General features: G+C 43.7%; 1 protein-coding gene across 2 annotated transcripts in view; it reads left to right on the top strand.

The window, feature by feature from the left end:
* Positions 1 to 19,714, top strand: part of SH3RF3 (SH3 domain containing ring finger 3) — a 205,045-nt gene that overhangs the window by 148,426 nt on the left and 36,905 nt on the right. The window contains exons 4-5 of one of the 2 annotated variants that reach the window (XM_035114298.2): positions 6,829 to 7,182; positions 17,462 to 17,562. In XM_035114298.2, coding sequence (XP_034970189.2) covers positions 6,829 to 7,182; positions 17,462 to 17,562 — 455 coding nt within the window. The remainder of the gene's footprint in view (positions 1 to 6,828; positions 7,183 to 17,461; positions 17,563 to 19,714) is intronic. The other variant, XM_060273399.1, reaches the window with a different exon arrangement.

Below are 19,714 nucleotides of genomic sequence, written 5' to 3'. Positions count from 1 at the left end.
GGTACCACTCCGGCGGGAAGGTAAACAGCGTTTCCGTGTGCTGCTCTGGTTCGCCAGAAGCAGCTTAGTCATGCTGGCCATATGACCCAAAAGCTGTCTGCAGACCAACACCAGTTCCCTTGGCCTATAGAGCGAGATGAACACAGCAACCCCAGAGTCGTCCGTGACTGGACCTGATGGTCCGGGGTACCTTTACTTTACGCATGACATTGGCCACAATCCATCTCTATCTGGTAGTTGCTTGAGAAAGACTGCTGTTTAATGTATTTCCTGCAAACCAGCTTCCTTCTCATTTGAAAACATAAGGCATATTCACACCACAGTTAAGCTGAGATGCATGCAAAAGAAACAGACACTGCATGTGCACAGGTGATAACGCAGGCGACAGCTTCGTGAATAGGAGCTGGGGGTTGCTGGTATGGCAGAACCAAACAGGCAATGTGTATCAAGTGAATATATGGCTGCTGCCTCTCTGGTGTGTTCAGCAATGTGCCCATGCAACTCGGAACACAACTTCCTTGAGTTTTAAACCACGAATGTGTTCGTATTTTCTTTCTTTTACAGTGAAATAGCCCTGTTTTGCTGTAATGGAAAGGAAAGGAAAACCAATTCAAGGAAAGCCATTAAAGTCTTAGCCACAACCTCTATGGGGAGCCAAAGCTGGCTTTTCTCATAGACCATTCATCAATGATCCCTCTGTTGTGCTGAACAGGAAGCAATAAATCAGGCAGAACCTATAAACAGGATGCTTTTACTTCACATTGCAGGGGATCTTTGCCGAACAAATGAATAAACATAGGTGTGTAGCCATTAGGTAGTGCTGGATAACAAAACACTTTAATTAGTGCTGTGTAGAATCTCTGTTTTCACCTCATTGCAGAGAAGCAGAGCCTCAACAGCACTAAAATGCTTTAGTTTGGAAGTAAGCCTAGTTTCATGTTCTTTTGCCCTACACTTCTTAATGTTTCTGATTTGTTATTTATATTTAATTATTGTTATATTTATTTAGGATTCCTATGATTAGCTACATGGACTTCTGCCTTTTCAGTATGCATCTTGTCACGCACATAAATAGTGAGGTGAAAGAAATACTCAACTTGGGGTAATGTTTTCCTAATTGGTTGTTAGTAAAAGTTGGTTATGGAGGTGTAAAAAAGGACTGTGAAATGTTACACACCTCCCACTTGTGCAAGCAGGGGGGAAGTTGAAGGATAGCATTTTTCGTTTCCTTTGGATGATACAGTACAGTGGAGACTTGTGGTGCCTTTGTAACCTTTAGAGCTTGTTGGAGTAAACAAACACTTCTGTGGCAGGTTGCAAATCTACCCATCTTGCACTCGCTTACCGAAGTGCAAACATCCTGGAGCTAGGAAACCTCAGCCTAACAAAGGGTTTCTCCCAGCATCTGTAGCAATATGTCAGTGGCTACACAAACAATACTGTCTGCTTTCAGAGTCCTACTGCATTGTTGAAGTATCTCTTGGTAATGAATATATGATCCCTAATGAGTAGAATTTGTAATGTCTGAGAACAATCAACAGGGTAGAATCTAAGAAGCACTATATATCACTAATCGTTTTTGTATTAGGGTGTAGGACTTGGGTAGTGAAGCTCTGGTTCAAATCTCTAGCTATGAAGGTTGCTTATTCATGTGGACCTAGTCACTGGGGTGTTGTGATGATCAAATCCTTTGTAGACTGTGCTGAGTTGCTTGGAGGAAGAAAGTGATAGAAATGTACCAAAGAAATTATTACTGTTATAAACTTAGTCATGAGCATTACAGTTTTATTTAAAACCACACAGGACAGAACATTGTGGACAGCTTTACATTCCAGTTTGCAAATTGTTTGCAGATATTATTATTTCTCTCATAGGGGCATTAGGAAAACCTCTTTATTCTTAGCTGCTTCAGTACTGTTTTGAACTCTTGGAAGTACAGACACCGAAATGCTCAAATACAGTGTTGCTTCCCCACCACCACCACAAGATTAATGTTCATTCATTGCTATTCTTCCCCATCCCTATCCTTAAGAGGCCTTAAAGAAACATATTTTGTTTTATGCCTACATCAAATTAATTACAGCCGTCTCTTACATTTCCATGATTTGCTGCTGTTGCTACAGAAACGGCAAAAATAACACGAAACACAAAGACTGTTTATTTGATGATCTTGCTTAACTTTCCATCAATTTCATAATAGTCTTTATTCAAATATGTGTAGATGTGTCAGCTGAGGAGTCAACCCTACAGAAATTCAGACTAAACCAGCATACATCTTAAGCCTCTTCACCAAGCTTAACCTAGATTAAGATCTAAAAGAAAAATACCTCACATTCAAAAAATAAATACCTTCAACACGGTTTATGTAGCAGGAGATGCTACCACCACTGGGCTCCCCATTTCTTCCTCCTGCTATGAAGTAAAGTGGATCCCTGTCATTTCCTTTTCCTCCTCGAACCATACCTGCCAAGTCTCCCGCTGAAAAATGCGGGGATCAGCAGCGGCGTGGCCCAAGAAGTTGCGTAGAAGCAACTTCCGGGGCTGCTCTTCCCATGTGTGGGCACCGGAAATCGGGCAGAGCAGCACCTGAAGTCGCTTCTATGCATGCCCGGCAGCCATCTTGGTGGTGGCCGCATGGCGACGGCCATCTTGGCGGTGGCTGCATGGCAGCGGCCATCTTGGTAACGGCTGTCGCCATGCGGCCACCACCAAGATGGCCGCTAGGCATGCGTAGAAGCGACTTCCGGTGCCGCTCTGCCCAATTTCCGGTGCCCACACATGGGAAGAGCGGCACCGAAAATGGAGGCTCCCTGGCAGGTACGAAATCCGGGGGATTTCCCGGATTTTTCTCCATTCGGGAGAACAGCGGGACATGGATTAAAATCCGGGGTTTCCCATGAAAAACAGGATACTTGGCAGCTAAGCCTTGAACCAGACTCCCCCCCCCCCCGGCTTGGTCACATCTCAAAGTAAAACAGTTTTTACTAACATGGTAAACCCCCCTATTGTGAAAGAAAGATTAGCAGCACTTCCCAGCAGAACCATTAAGACTGCAACCCTATATCCACTTCCCTGAGAGCAATCGCCACTGAACTCGATGGGATTTTCCTTTGAGTAGACATGTATAGGGTTGCACTGAAATTAACTGAAAGACTTCTCTGTCCCTCAGAGCCACTTTGACAGGTGGTCCAAGGCATTCACCTGCCAATCCTCTCAAGCCAGATGTTCAAGTGCACTCTTAAGTGGTCTGCGGGCGGATCAGTTGCAGAGGACTTTACTCCTCCTGTTCCAGCTTCTCTGCCTTCTTCCCCCACTTACATGTTTTCTCCAACTCTCTCCCCTCCTCTACCACCTGCCCCCCCATCCACATGAAATTAGGGAGAGGGCCTTAGGCTACAGACTACCCATCGCTGGCAAAGAGCACCAGATACCTAAACATGCTGTGTATTTTATTGATTTTAAAAAAAGAGGAAAACAGTTATTGTACTTCGGAACTGCAGATGCAGACATTTCCCCTGCTTGGTTTTGAGTTGCTTAACTTTATTCCTTCCGATTGGCAATGATTTCATCAGTTGCATCGAGTGGGCTTCATGTATTTAAAACATATGAGGCTGGAGGTAGTAGGAATTTGGCTGTAGTGTGCTTATCTGCTTCTCTCTATCTTTTTTAACAATATATATATATATATAACAGATCTCAAAAGTACCCAAAGTTGAAGACAGGCTTCTATAAGAATACACAAGCATTCGCCGGGGAAAATGGGAACTGATTCCTTTTCAAGGCCACTCCATGGCTTCAGAGAAGCTACGTCTACAAGCTCCTCTCCTCACTTTTTTTTGGGGGGGGGGAGGTAAGAAACAAAAGACACAGCTCCTGACAGGCACAGAAGCTGTGGGGCTCCGTGCAAATGGGAAGAGAGCGGGGCTTCTCTTCTGCAACTCCTCCTACTGTCTCCTCTCTGTCCTGGCATCATTGATTGTTTTTGGTCCAGGAAAATGACTTTCCTAGGACTCTAATGAGATTGCACCAGGAAAGAGAGGAAATAGGGGCTTCAAGGAGAAGAGTATTGATTTGGAAGTTGCTCCTACCCATTGTGTTATCTGCAGAAGGAAAGATAGCAGCGGCAAGCAGAAGAAAGTGGCAAGTGGGGGCCAATTGTGAGCCCCTTGAAAGTATTTGCAGCTGAGATGTAGGGCTCATGAAGTATGAACCTCAGCCTAGAGCAGAACCTACTCTCCCCCTAGATACTTTTGCCTTTCCTATTGGACAGCAGCTACATAATAGATTCAGTTTTCTACTGTAGTATACCCTTCAATCCTATGCATGTTCTGTAAGTAGCAATTCATATTTAGTTCAATGGAGCTTACTCCTAAGTAAGCATTGCTTTAGGATTGCAGCCTTAGAGAAGGTTTTTCGAGTATCTTTATACAGAAACCATCCTGCACTTTTAATATGGGAGAGGAAATATGAAATTATTTTCAGAGGATGCCTGTCCTCGGAATTGTGTAGTGGCCCACGAGGTTTTTACAAAAACAGAAGGGTTGTCTGGCAGACGTGGGCTGTGTTTAGCTTGGTGAGTTGCAAATTGTACAAATCTGTTCTATAGTTATATCAACAGCTTCTATATTGTTACTGTATTGTGCCTATCAAAATAAAGCCTCTGCTACTTATTGGTGGAGCAGATCTGATCGCGCCGAGTGTTAAGTTTCTTAGGGAACAAAAACAGTTTGAAGCCCAGCTTCTATGAGGAAGGGGAGGTAGTTTAGTTGGGTTGAAAACCTTGGGGAGAGCGGGAAAGAAGTACAAGATTTATATTGCATCTACACAGAGAGCAAAACAAGGTGGCTGAATGTTCAGGTCAGAGCTTGTCCAAACTGTGTGTCGGCTTCAGTGTGTAGATGTGTCATGCGATCGCTCCACACACTTCTCCGGGGGCTGGAAAGGGGCTAGTTTAACCTCCTGTTTGCTAGTAAAACTGATTTACTGTGTCACGAAACGATGCATGTCAAAAAAGTGTGTCGCCAACATCAAAAGTTTAGAAAGCTCTAGTTTAGGTGGCAGAAAGGGGTGTACTGCTTTAGATTGCAAGTAGGTTGAAAATCCTTTCAATGCATTGTCACCTAGCAGATCTCTGAAAACAGAAAACTAACATGTCATAGAGGAATATATATGGTGCCATGCTCGTTTTCCATTTGCAATAATGTGACGCCACATTGCACCCATTTGCAGAGTACATAGCACAGGTCAATGTATGCATCTTTCATGCAGTCTATTCACAGCTCGGGCTGTGCAGGACCTTACATCTGATTTGACATTTGTACTAGGGCACACACAACCATACAGCATAGCCTGAGAGCACTTTGCAGTGCTCCATGCCCAGTGCTCCCCCCCCCCCCGAAAAATAGGTGCCGGTACTCACCATGAAGTTGTTGTGTCCAGGGCAGCTGTCTATCAGCTCCATCTGGTACACAGGCTGAGACCCTACCTGCCTGCAGTCTGTCTTGCCAGAGTGGTGCATGCGCTAATTATCTCCCACTTGGACTACTGCAATGCGCTCTACGTGGGGCTACCTTTGAAGGTGACCCGGAAACTACAACTAATCCAGAATATGGCAGCTAGACTGGTGACTGGGAGAGGCCGCCGAGACCACATAACACCGGTCTTGAAAAACTACATTGGCTCCCAGTACATTTCCGAGCACAATTCAAAGTGTTGGTGCTGACCTTTAAAGCCCTAAATGGCCTTGGTCCAGTATACCTGAAGGAGCATCTCCACCCCCATCGTTCTGCCTTCGCCAATAGGAAAAAGGCACTTAAATCAATCACTGCTAAGCTCACTCACACTGAGAAACCCTTTGCACCTCTCCTCCATTCTGAATGGAAGATCATCTGGGTGTCCTGTCCTGGCATTCAGTGAAATGTGGGCATGTTTAAGCGATGTGTTCGATGTAGTAGAGGCCAAGCCACCACAAGCAGGAACTGGGCAAGAGGAGCATTGTGCATTGTGGATTTTTGAGGGAGGCACTGGTGGGCCCCTATACCTATGGATAATGCATTGACTGACCCTGCCAGTGTTGCAGTCTACTGGAGTCTTTTTTTCATTTTAAAGTAAAGGGAGTCTTCTACTGTTTGTTATTAAAGATGATATCATTTGCAAAACGTAGAATCCAAACTGTACAAAGTTATAATGTTGTAATGCCCATCTACGAACGAATTAATAATGCATGTGACTTCTCAGCAGATCTCTGAATTGTCATTGGGATTCCACACCCTTGCATTTCACAGAGCCATCAGTAGCCTAGCTTCGTGCATTGCTCTCGTGTACTTTGCCCGTGGGAGGGACTTGGTGCAGCCGTATCTGTAAAAAAAAAGAAAAGCATTTCATTCGGTTATACCGCTACTGCCCACTCCTGTGTTTTCTCCTGCTTGTTTTAAAAAGAGGGTGACATGCAATGTTGACATTCCATTTGTGGAGTGGCTTTTGAGTCCATAGAAGCACCTGCTAATATAAGAACAGTGTGGAAAGTGGTGTGAAGTGGGGAGGGGATGCAAGGCAAAGGTGAAACCAGAGAACATTGCCTCCCCGTCTCACACTAGCAGGCGTCTCCACTGGATCATAATCCACTCCACAAGCAGGATGGCTGCACTGGATTCCACCAAATGTCTACTTAGCATACGGTTCTGCTTATTTTGGGGGCTTGTAAAAGCGAAGAACGGAACAACCGTCATCTTGAGGGCAGAATAATTTGAACTCTGGAACTATACAGGCAAAGCAGTTCTGTAATGCCCACTTTTCCCCTTCTTTTTTCCCCCATGTCTTCGTTTTTAGCTCAACGACTCAGCTAAACACCTTATTGAGATGGACAAGACCAATCTAACTTCCGCATCTGGCAGTGATGTCCCTTTGCCAGCTGACACTAACCTGGCAGTAAACATGGTCCAGTGCTGTACATTGAACAGTGCCGGAGCAGTCAGTGCCATTCAGAGGCACATTGATGGCAAGAAGAATGCCAAGAAGCGCCACTCCTTCACTGCTCTCAGTATGACACACAAATCTTCTCAGGCCACGAATAACAGGCATTCCATGGAAATTAGCGCCCCTGTCCTCATCAGCTCAAGTGACCCCCGTGCTGCTGCCAGAATTGGAGATGTGACTCATCTCTCATCCAGCGCTCCAGTCCAGGTAAACTATGGATGAATCAAACCACAATGCTCAGCCAGATCCCCTTAGCACCTTCCTTTGATTTGGCCTTCTAGCCAAATGGTGGGTTGCGAAACAAGTTCCCAAGAGATAGTCGCTGCCTAAGCATCCATCACAGGCATCCCCAAACTCCGGCCCTCCAGATGTTTTGGACTACAATTCCCATCATCCCTGACCACTGGTCCTCTTAGCTAGGGATCATGGGAGTTGTAGACCAAAACATCTGGAGGGCCGCAGTTTGGGGGTGCCTGATCCATCAGATGGAGCCAATGAGGCAAAATTCCCTCGATGGGTGCTCACCCTCCTGCAAATTAATGGTAAATAAATGAATATCTGAAAGAACCACACCCCTCTCACATTTTCCTGCCCATGTGTTATAATTTGTGGGGAAGCCCTGTTTGAGGTGCCACACCCCAATGGGACTCGTGGACAGGCCTTCTCAGTGGTGGCCCCATGACTGTGGAATGACCTTCCCTCTGGCATGCATCTCACCATAACATCATTGTCATTGCATTGTGAAGGTGCACCTCTTTGCTAAGACTTTTGGGTAAGGGGGAGAGGTACGTTGGGTTGGGTTTTTGTTGCTGCTGCTGTTTTATTTGTATGAAATTTATATTGTTCTGTTTTTTTATATTATTGCTTTAAAGTTTTGTGTACCGGTATTTACACCATGGGACCTATGAGTGCAGGGTGGTATATATGTTTGGTAGGTGAACAAACATGTGTACATACTGTACATGTGTGATGCGATCTTCAGCTCAGAGTCATGGTGCACCATATGATATTACATTTTATAGTAAGCCTAAACCACTGAGCCTCTTGGGCTTGCCAATTGGAAGGTTGGCGGTTCGAATCCATGCAATGGGTTGAGCTCCCGTTGCTCTGCCCCAGCTTCTGGCAACGTAGCAGTTCAAAAGCATGCCGGTGCAAGTAGATAAATACTGTAGGTACTGCTGCAGGGGGGCAGGTAAATGGCGTTTTCATGTGCTCTGGCACTCGTCACTGTGTCCCACTGTTCCAGAAGCGGTTTAGTCATGTTGGCCACATGACCCAGAAAGCTGTCTGCAGGCAAATGCCGGCTCCGTCGGCCTGAAGTTTGACTGCACTTAACCATCCAGGGGTCCTTTACCTTTACCTTAAATTCTGTACTACCATACATGGAAGAATTAGCACTCAGAAAACTGTCCAGAGCTCAGAATGAAAGGATATGCAATTTTATTGCAAAGTATTGTAATAATAATGCAGGTTACAGAACTAAAAAGGATTATAGTAATTGTGAGTGGGTACTAATTTGGGAGGTGACTGTGTGGGGAAAGGTTGCACAATAGTGAGTTTCTGTTGGTATATAGGGCCATTAAGGCATGGCACATTTGATGACAGCATTGCAAAGCCATTTAAATAAATATTATTCTGTAAAAGATGTTTTCATCAGGTCATAAACATTACTGGACATTAAAATAAAATTTAAAAAATCCATAGTGTTAAGGTTACTTGCTACATACTTAAAACTTCCTTTGCCCCACATTCAAACCAATACACTCCTATAAAATGAACTTACAGAATATGTTCAGCGATGAAATCAAATCATCACAGTATAGCATAAAATCCCCCACAGAAACTTAACTTGAAGATACTGTTCTGCTAACTATCCAAGATTTATTTTGCCTTTCTTTTCTTTTTGCAAATGGTGCCACCTTAGCTGTTTCCTGCTCGTTAACAATAAGCATGTAGAAGTCTTAATAACGCTTTGAATGTATTTGAAAATAAGTGGTCGTCTTAAAAAAAAGAAGTTTTCATTTTTTTAAAAAAAAAAGCTTGGAAGTAATAAATAAAGCATTGGGTTCTGATCACAACAATCGGAAAAGATCTTTCACACTCATAACTTCCAGAGGAATAGTGAAGGAGCTAGGAAGCAAAAGGTTGGGAGAGGGAGAGGGAGGGAGAAGAGAGTCTAAGCAAGTATTGACTCGATTGCTATTGTGTTCCCTTTCAATAGACTGCATCTAGCATATTTGATGCTGGCACGTTGAGTGCAACACATTAAACATAAATAATGGCCTCCTAAATTATTGTGTCTGTCACGCAGAGGGTTCTTACAGGCTAGTTAAATTGATTGGCACTGAGAGAATGTAGTACAGCTGCGAGCCAATGATAAAACTAAGCAGGGGTGAGGTTAGTTGTTAGGTTAGCAGGGGTGCTGTCCACAAGCGAAGTGCCCTGTGTGCAGCTGAGTTGGTCCCACTTGGCTCGCTAATCTTGCCTAGGCCTCAGATGGCTCATCTTCCCTCCATTTGCACCCCTTATGAATTATTCTTCCTTGCTATTTGGAGAGGTCACAGGTCACCCTGCTTCAAATCCCCTGGTTTTTCTGACCAGAGACACATCTCATAAATAATAAAGTATGGCTGGCTGCACCCCCAGTGTAACAATCCAAGCAGAGAAGAAAGAAGGCAGAAACATTTCTTGCAAACAAATCTGAGTCTTGAATAGAGAGTCAACCTGGTGCACAATAAGAACCGGCACATGATTCCCAGCTGAAGGGTGCACCCATTTTGAATAGGACAACGAACACCCTGTTTGCAGGGTCATATGTTCCATTAAGATAGCAACATAAGCAAACTGAGCTCAGCAGAATGGTTTTCCTAATATAAAGGGAAATGGGGCAGGGAGGTCTGCTTTGCAGGCAAGAGAAGAGTGGAAAAAAAACTATAGTATTGCGTTGGGAGGCTTGAGATAAGAAGCATACGGGTTATATTTAAAATGGAGAGGAGCCAATGGGAAAAGGTTTAACTTTACATCTGTGCATGGGAGACTGGGAAGGAAACAAATCAAATCCCTTCTGGTTTTGGATTTGGACAGAGTTTATATCCTGTACATGAACCACTTTTGTTTTGCTCCAAAGAAATATTACTTTTATGGATAATGATAGTTGTACTCAAAACATATCACATTAACTCATGAGTTTGATTTGATTTCTATTTCTATTTTATTTCTTGCATAGAATTAGGCTTATTCCTTGGCCCAATACTTTGGTTTGAGCTATTGTAGCTTCCTGGAGACAAAACACTAGGATTACAAGCACATTTATTAGAAAATAGGGGGTGGATTCACATGTAATATGCCTAAGGCTGTGTTAATGTCTTTCTACCCTCTTACCCAAGGCATGTTGTGCAAGTAAAGTAGGATCGGTTCAACTCGTTTAAGTTAAAACACATTCCAGTGAAAAGAACTACTCTATATGTTTAGTGAGGAAGACGCCAGAATAAAAACATTATTGGCATGTACAGGATGCCAACTAAATCAAACTTCAGTTACATTTTAAATAATGTGATTTACTTCCAAGTAAATGCTTTTAGAATTATTCTGCATACCTTGTTGAATCCAACTACTTGGGTTGGATCTACACACAGGGGGTGGGGGGTGGAATGCCATAAGTCAGAAATCAAATCATTTATAACAAAAGGGAGGAGCTATGGAAAATCGCTTAGAATTTTCTTTTGCTCTCTGGCACCATCTGGTGTTTCATGTTTATAACGCATTCAAAACGCTGTTTCTTGACTAATGTAGCCGAGTCCCAAGTCTTACCTGAAGTGGGCTTTTAATCTGAATTTGCTCTGCATTCAAAGTGTAACCCACAAAAGATGTCAAATTGGAATCTTAGGAATTTTAAACATATCTGAGGGGGGGGCAGTTTAATGTGAGGGTTAGTGTTTAGCTGGTTATATTATGACCTTACCTATTGTTAGTCCACCAAGTTTCACATCACCAGTATGGAGTACAGTTTTTTAGGACAACCATGGTATTAAAATAACTTGGCTATGCCATTGTGGTGAGCATGCAAGGCATCCACGCTGCCCCCCCAGGTAGACATTCACATGGAGAATGTACTATATTGCCTGCCGGCTAGCCAAGGAAACAGCTGCAGTTCCCATAGTTTCCACTGTTGTTTCAGCACATGTTCCAGCTGCCACATTCGTAAGAATTAGTTCTGAGTACTTGGATCGGCCAGGTCACACATTCGTTCTTCTTATGAATGCATCCCTTAGAAGAGATGGGGGCGGGGGTGTCACAGGGATGAGTTTTTTTGAATGTCTGAATCAGCCCTAATGTTGCCGATTGCCAACATGATAACTCGAGGCCCCAGTCTGGAAGTGAACAAGTAAATCCGTCAAATAGTCGTACAGCCCTATGCCAAGCAAATTAAATTTAAGGACGTTGTGGCATTCTTTTACAGAAGGTGGGCACAATGGAAATTGCTCATAGGAGCATAGAACCATCACTACTGTCAATGGATCACTGAAATGACAGCCTAATGCTTTCCTATCCAAATTAAAGGGAGGAATTCACAAAAAGGTGGAAATTTACATGGACAGTAGCAACCGCTTCAGTCCTTCGCCAGGCCCTGTAGCCATGTGGGGCTCTTATTACATGGAACTGGTGTTCCTGGGTATCGCTGAGCCACTGTGATGTTCCTGTCCAGCTCCAAGAAAATGCAGCTTATTCTCCAACCTCTAGTGCTGCTTGTTGGTGCAGGGGAGGGCTAGAGGTGCCACAGATGGCTCAATAATTTATAGGCTAAATAAATCCATAGCAGAGATTGATGTTCATCACCTTCCACAGCAGACAAGTAGGTGGTGTGTGCCCATCTGCAGCTGTAATTATGTTTATCTGTATATATAGGGGTGTTTTTAAAATATATGGCACCATTAAATGGAAAGCTGTATTCTGGAGCTGTTGGATGTTTTACCTCCCACTTCAGTAATTAACATTTGATGAGAATACTTGATCTTGGCTGTAGCTCTTTCTTGCCAATACTTGGTAACACAACTATGAATTAAGTGCTTTCACATTATTTCCAAGAACATTAAGGCCTGGAGTGATTGCATGACCCATTGTTTTATAGTCAGTGGATTTGACAGAAATGAGTAGCATGAATCTCAAGGACCATTAGCCTGTTTTCTAGTTCAGCTATTCCCAGATGATGGTGTATTATTAACCTGTATGTGTGTTTCGGAATATGCACCTCTCTCTCTCTTCTTAAAAATAAGATATAACTATATAATCCATACATTAAAAGGCACATTCCTTTCATTAACGAATATGAGGAGTTCCTTGCTGTGAAATTCTGTTGAATTTGTTTTGAAGTTGCCGTAGAAGATGGCTGAAAATACCATCTCTCCGGTTCCCACGTATGAGGCTGTAAATGGGAGTATGCAGCCTCCCAAAGTCTTCCCGGGGGGTACGGGAAGATGCAGTCTCATCCGCAGATGCACACCACCAGCTTCGACTTCGGAAGGAAGGAGAGGCTGGGGGCACTGGATGGAAAGCTCCCATGGAAGCCTGGATCTCCCGGGACGCCGATTCTACGAGTGAAAACAGGTCCATGACAAGAGAAAGATTGGATATAAGTTGTGGACATGCTTCAGACAAGGAAAGAAGATTTATTCTGCTAAGCTAAGCCACTGAGAAAACAAAAGATAACAGAGGAATGTACCCAAGAGCAAGAAATGGTATGTGACGGAGCTGAAGGGGGGAGCGAGAACTTTATAACTCTGCTTTACTGTGCCTTACAACTTACTTAACAAAACTCCCTCCTGAAGAACCATAAACAACATTTATAAAGCAAGCGAGATCGGAAAGTGGGAAATTTATTGAATTAATATGGTTTCTTAAATATATAAACTGTGTAAATTGAAAATATAAATAATCAAAGTATGTATTCTTGGATTCACTTGGAATGTGGTTAAAGATTCATTAAAACATGGACATCAAAGAGAAGCAATCTTATTAGTGGCTGGAAACTTGTCAAGAAACGTCTGAGTTATGACACAGTTATAATTTAGATTCTGCCATATTGGAGATAAAGCCGCCTACGATATAGTCAAAGGGGGAGAGAGCCATAAATAAGACATTAGATGTGTGTTTATAGTTCTGACCTGGCAAAATCTCCCCTGAAAAGGCTATATTGAGTAGCGATCTGGAAACATCATCACAGAGGCGTAAAGATTTGATTTATAGAGACTGCTTGAAGATGGCGGCTGCTGGCTGTGAGAAGGATCTTTGGATTTCTGGACGGACTTGGCAAGATACCAGCGTGCGAAGAGACAGTGCTAATTTACAGAGGAATCATAGGCATAAATTCACACAGAAACATATACGGTTTGGTCAAACTTGCTTGCTTGAATAACTCAGGGGCTTAAAAGAAGATAGAAGGATTCTAATAGATTATTGGATAAGATCTGGACTATATTGATTAGAAATGCAGTGACTATAAGAGGACTAGGCTTTCTGAGTCTGAAGCATGTGAAGTCAAATTTAAATTTTTATAATTTGGCAGAAGATTTGGATTAATTGTTTAATCGATATTTGTATAATTTGAAAATGGATTAGATATTTAAATTGGAAAATCTAATAAAAATGTTTATTTAAAAAAAAGAATTTGTTTTGAAGTCAGAATAGGAGTTGTTGGGTGGTATCTTCACTAATAGCATCAACAATAGAATTTCCCCCCTCCCACTTGCAAAAAATATTGACCTATGCTGGTATTTTTTTACTGTGCTTAGCTCCCATGTGTCAACAAAAAGACTTGCTTTTTTTTTTAGCGATTCCCGCTCCCCAAAATTGCAGGAAACAATTATTAAAAGCAAAATTCAGGCTGGAAGTAAAAAGTGTCTGAGCCCCAAGCAGCCCAACACTGCAGCTGCAATCTTAAGTCCAGAAGCTTGCATGTTTTCTTCTTCATGCTGAAGCCATGGTTTGTATTACATGCAAACAAGGCTAATGTGACTCACCTTGAGCGATTGACATCAGGTAGGAAGAGAAGTGTGAATAAATGGCAAGCACGCCAGGTAGCACCTCCAGCCTTTAAATCAAGCACACTGCAGTTGCCACTGAAAGGGCCCGTGCTCTCAAGGGTTTCTATTATGTTCTGTCAGATGCAACGTAGCACAAACATCCTGTTAGGGGCAACCCAAGGTTCCCTTGACATAGGCTCAGTTCAGGCACTTGTGCAGGCAGTCGTCTTCGTGTGTTGAAGGGCTGAACATGTTTGCCTTCCCATCGTGGGAACACCACAAAGACCCACACACTGGAAAGTCTGATTGGTACAATCTTTCTCCACTTCCCCCCTGCCCAGAGGGAACAGTTCCGTGGTGTTGCATGTAGGCATAGGCATGAAGCAAGCATGTCTCACTTTACATTACATAAAAGGATAGGTGAAGAGCACATATCTGCCTCCAGCACGTGAAGACTGTTGCTGTTTCAGGTTACATTTTTGAGGGCTTTTGTTTGCTTGCTTGTTTTTTTAGGATAAGGTTGCCTTAGGCCCAATGTACCCCTCCCTCCGAAATCTTCTCTGCAAAGTTCTCTGCTCTTATGCAGTGCCCACGTGCCTCTGATCTTGGGAGGACAATGCATACGGAATGAGAAGTCCGAGGCTCAGCATCAAAGAGATGCTTCTGTATCATTGCCCTTGCGCCAGTTCCTGATGCTGGCACCAGCTAAGTAAATGACTGATAGGAGTTTTAAGATTATTAGACGGTGAGCTGGAAAGAAGCATTAAAAGTTTGTCACACTTCACAGCTTATGAAATGCGCCTCCAACTCGTGGATTTGAAAAATCCCACAAGACTTCATAAAGAAGAGGGAAGATTTATAAATATATTCCATCCAAGGTCTCTTTAATAGCTGAATAAGTGAACCCGCCACTTTCAAGTAGATACAAGACCTTGGAAACTTTTAATACCATAGGGCCAAATTCAACCTCGGATGATAGATTGAATTCTGATGAATGGAGCACAAGGTTTACTTTTAAGCACTTCCAGGGTTTTAAGTGCTTCCAAATTTTTTCCTTCTGCTGTAGTCAGACAAGTTTTTACCTTCTTTCTTGTTGCAATAACAACAAAAATTATCCTGTGCCCTTGGGTAGCCTCATGCCACTGGAATCCATGGAAAACTATATATTTGTACCCAGTCGTAAGTTCTATCTGGTTTCTGTTATGAAAATGCTTTATATGATCGGAATGGAAAGCAATACAAACTTCAATACAAACTGTATTATAATGACCATAATTACTTTTTCATTGATCTGTGTTTCATCCCTTTTCACTAAAGAGATGAGCAGTCCCGGTTATTAAAAAAAAGGGGGGGGGATACTCAGAACAAAGCCACACCAGAGTAAATGACAATAATCTATTTTTCAACAAACATGTAAAATATTATTATCACACAGAGCTAATAAGAAAACAATTTAGCAGGAAACGATGCGACTTCTCAAATTAAATGCTGCTCCTGTGATAGAGACATTGAGCAGGTCCTTTAAAGCAGACACAAAGATTTGCTTTCCAAGTTCCAAGACTGCCAAGATTGCTGGCCACGTTGCAGCTGAGCTATCCTTGTTGTGAACAATCAAGTGTTCCTTGTGCCAGAAATATATTCTTAGAATGTGTAAAGCTAAACAAACATGCCTTAAGGTAATAAAAAAAAAAGTTCCTGTAAAGCAAAATATGTATTGTTGAGTTGAATATAAATCAGCCACAAGGCAAGATGCACCAGCACATCAATGTTTAGGAGGTGCATTGGCTGTTGCATGTTCACAGGGGTTCCATGAGCACTCCCTTGCCACCACAGACTCATGATGTCCACAGCGGGTGTGGGGAAGAATGAGGAAATGGACACAGATTGGTACTTGGTTGAATTAGGCCATGGAATAAGAGTAGGTTTGGCTAAGGCATTGCGCATGTACCCAACATCAGGCATCCTGCATCTTGTCTGATAGGAACCCAGTGGGGTCGACCCTGTGTTGGGGAGTTGACCACGACATGGACCACGTGCCACGACCCCACACAGGTTGCTATTGGAAGAGGTGTTTTGGCCCATCCATCCCCATGGAGTCACCCCTCCTGAGCCCTTTAACAGGGTACTTGCATGACATAAGGATCCCAATGTCTTATCCGTCAAAGTTGTGACGGTTGCTATGAGGTAGGTGAAAGCTTGCAAGCTGGCCAATTTGCTTGCAGGAGGAAGTTCCAAATATGGTGACTGAGTAAACCATAGGAAGGTCCATATGCCAACTTGCCCGCTCCTACACTGAGCAGACCCCTAACAGACTGGGTTGGTAGTAAACCCTGCAGCTGCCAGCAGGGATGTCAGCCTGCATGTAGGTCCAAGACAAGAGGAGGGTGGTGCCAAGTAGGATACTGACAAGCTGGAATGTGTCCAGAGGAGGGCAACCAAAATGGTCAAAGGCCTGGAAACGATGCCTTATGAGGAACGGCTTAGGGAGCTGGGTATGTTTAGCCTGGTGATATGATAGCCATGTTCAAATATATTAAAGGATGTCATATAGAGGAGGGAGAAAGGTTGTTTTCTGCTGCTCCAGAGAAGCGGACACGGAGCAATGTATTCAAACTACAAGAAAGAAGATTCCACCTAAACATTAGGAAGAACTTCCTGACGGTAAGAGCTGTTCGGCAGTGGAATTTGCTGCCAAGGAGTGTGGTGGAGTCTCCTTCTTTGGAGGTCTTTAAGCAGAGCCTTGACAGCCATCTGTCAAGAATGCTTTGAGGGTGTTTCCTGCTTGGCAGAGGGTTGGACTGGATGGCCCCTGTGGTCTCTTCCAACTCTATGATTCTATGATTCTAAGTTATCCTCCCCTCCCCCAGCCATGCAGGAAGATGGCAGCCTCCTCAGACCAGCCATGGCCACAGCATGTGGCAAATGCCCAAAGCCCCAGGTGAGCAGGTTGCTATTCTCCACAAGCCACCAAGAAAACAGCTACCAGCAGCAGCAAGACCTGAAACTGCAAAAACAACAACCTAACAAACAAACCAGGGAAGACTTGGTACACAAGTGCCAAGGTGTTGCTAGGAACAGGAATGGCAGGGATCAACCAGAGAGGCCTTCAAAAAGTACTTAATTGTAAGGGGATTAGAGGTACTTTCACTGCCTTTGGAACAATAGTAGCTCTGCCTTTCAAGCCAAACATTTAGTATGTGAGTCACCAGTTTATGAATTATTCGAAGCACGAATAATCTGAAATCTATTCATCTGGAAGCCTTGTATAAAGAGCTCTTTATTGATACTGGCCCATAACATTAAGCTAACATTGCAAGGATGCCAATGGTTAGGGCAGCCATGCCAAAGAAAGTCTTTGGGATTCGGGGGGGGGGGGGGAGAGTACGCAACTCTAACTCAGGAACAAATCTTAAGTATGTTGTGAAATTATTTGTTTTCATTTCTTTCAATTTTTCTTTTGTTTCTAGGATTCTACTTTCGCTGGAACTGCATCCATGACTGGACCCAGAACAAGTGCAGTCATTGGAGATCAGGGAACACCGTCAAAGGTCCAACTGCCCCTCAACATGTAAGCCTCCATTTTGCACTGAACGTTGTTTTATTGTTTTAATCATTTTTATCAAATTTTCCATTTTAACAATCCAATCAAATCACATTAAATGTTCTGAATTATACATATACATATCAAATAGTCTGAATATTCTGCCAAATTATAATTTTTTAAATAAGACTTCCCATGCTTCAAGTTCGGAGAGTTCTGATCTTCTCAAATTTCTACTGCCTTTCATAGTCATTTCCGATGGTTCCTCTAATTCTTTCTGTTGTTATCCTTCATTCTTTCACAGCCTCTGAGTTGTTCCCACAAGTGAGTTAAAACAAACAATGATGTGTTTCTGTGTGGATTTTATGTCTATGATTCCCCTCTATAAGTTTGCAGTGTCTCCTCACACACTGGTGTTTCTGCCGAATCAATCCAAAAGTCTTTTCACTGCTGGCAGCCGCTATCTTCACATAATTCCGATAAAATCAAGTCCAAGCGTCTGCTCAGTAATTTTCTCAGACCGGTTGCATCAAACATTAGCCTTTCCAGGGGAGATTTACCAAATCAAATTGGAGATACAAATATAATGACATATTAAAGGCTCACATCCCCCTATGACTGTTTATAATTCTGCAGCCCGATCTTGACTTCCAATATGGTGGATTTCCAAATTAAAAGTGTGACACCGCTCCCATATAGATTCCAGGAAACCGTCCGAAGTTTTTTAACGACTCTTCAGCGGCTAATGAGATCCTGCTTCTGTCTGATGTCAACAAATTGGAGAATCTTTTATCCTCTTCCAAGCTAGCAAATCAAAGATCAAAAGCCTTAATAATATAGTATTCTTATTTTTACACAGTTTATAATTTTAGAGCCATATTATGTCGACAAATGCAAAACTTTCCAGTCTCGCTTGTTATAGATAATGTAATGTAATGTCCGGGTCTGGTCCTGACCGGACGGATATTGGAGTCAGCAAGGGATACCCACATGACCTGAAGGTGCTGCTGTGCAATGCCAGGTCGATGATGAATAAGACCACTGCCATCCACGACCTGATTGTGGATGGAGGATTTGACCTGGCATGTGTGACAGAGACCTGGTTGGATGAAGCCGATGGACCCGTTCTTGGCGCTGCTTGCCCACCAGGTTTCTCTTATGCACAGCAACCCAGGCCATCTGGGCGGGGGGGGGGGGTTGCAGTGATTTTTAGGAAGTCATTAGTTTGCACCAGGCGTCCTATTGATAAGACTGAGTTTTCTGAGTGCATGTTCTGGAAGTTGGGCAATAGGGGCAGTACAGGATTCCTTTTGGTGTACCGACCTCTCCACTGCACCAAGGATTCCCTGCCCGAGCTGCTTCAGGTCGTGTCGGATGTGCTCCTGGAGACACCTAGCTTGGTTGTCTTAGGGGATTTTAACATCCATGCCGACACGACCTTACAAGGAGCCGCTCGGGACTTCGTGGAAAGCATGGCCACCATGGGGCTGTCCCTGAATAAGTCTGGCCCAACTCATAGCCGCGGACATGCCTTGGACTTGGTGTTTACCTCTATGGATGCCGGTGATCTGACATTAAGTAAAAGCGAAACAAAAGAAGTGCCATGGTCAGATCACTTTCTGGTGCAACTGGACTTCTCCGCAACCCTTCCCCTCTGCAGGGAGGTGGGACCGATTCGGATGGTCCGCCCCCGCTACTTAATGGATCCAATTGGAGAGTGGTAGGGGATGTTTTATCCCATGTCGATGGCCTTTCAGCTGATTCCCTGGTGGCCCGCTGGAATGCGGAGTTAACCAGCGCTATTGACTGTCTGGCTTCGAAGTGCCCTCTCAGATTGCATGGAGCCCGGACAGCCCCGTGGTTTTCCCCGGCGCTGAGGGCAATGAAACAGTCGTTGAGACGGCTAGAGCGCCGGTGGCGGAAAACTCATTTTGAATCAGACCGGACACGGGCTAGAGCTCAACTTCGAGCCTACCAAGTGGCAATGGCGACGGCGAAGAGGACCTTCTTCACCGTCTCCATCGCAACTGCAGAAAACAGCAGCAGGAGACTCTTCCAGGTGGTTCGCAATTTAGCGGAACCACCTGCTCCATCCGGGCCCAGTACGGGCCACAGGATCTCCTGCAATGATTTTGCAAAGTTTTTTGCAGATAAAGTCGCTCAGATTCGGGAAGAGGTA

Source organism: Zootoca vivipara, chromosome 4, assembly GCF_963506605.1.
Source record: "Zootoca vivipara chromosome 4, rZooViv1.1, whole genome shotgun sequence".
Lineage (NCBI taxonomy): Eukaryota > Metazoa > Chordata > Lepidosauria > Squamata > Lacertidae > Zootoca > Zootoca vivipara.
The sequence above is the reverse complement of the archived record's forward strand: the minus strand, read 5'-3'. Positions and strand labels throughout refer to the sequence as shown.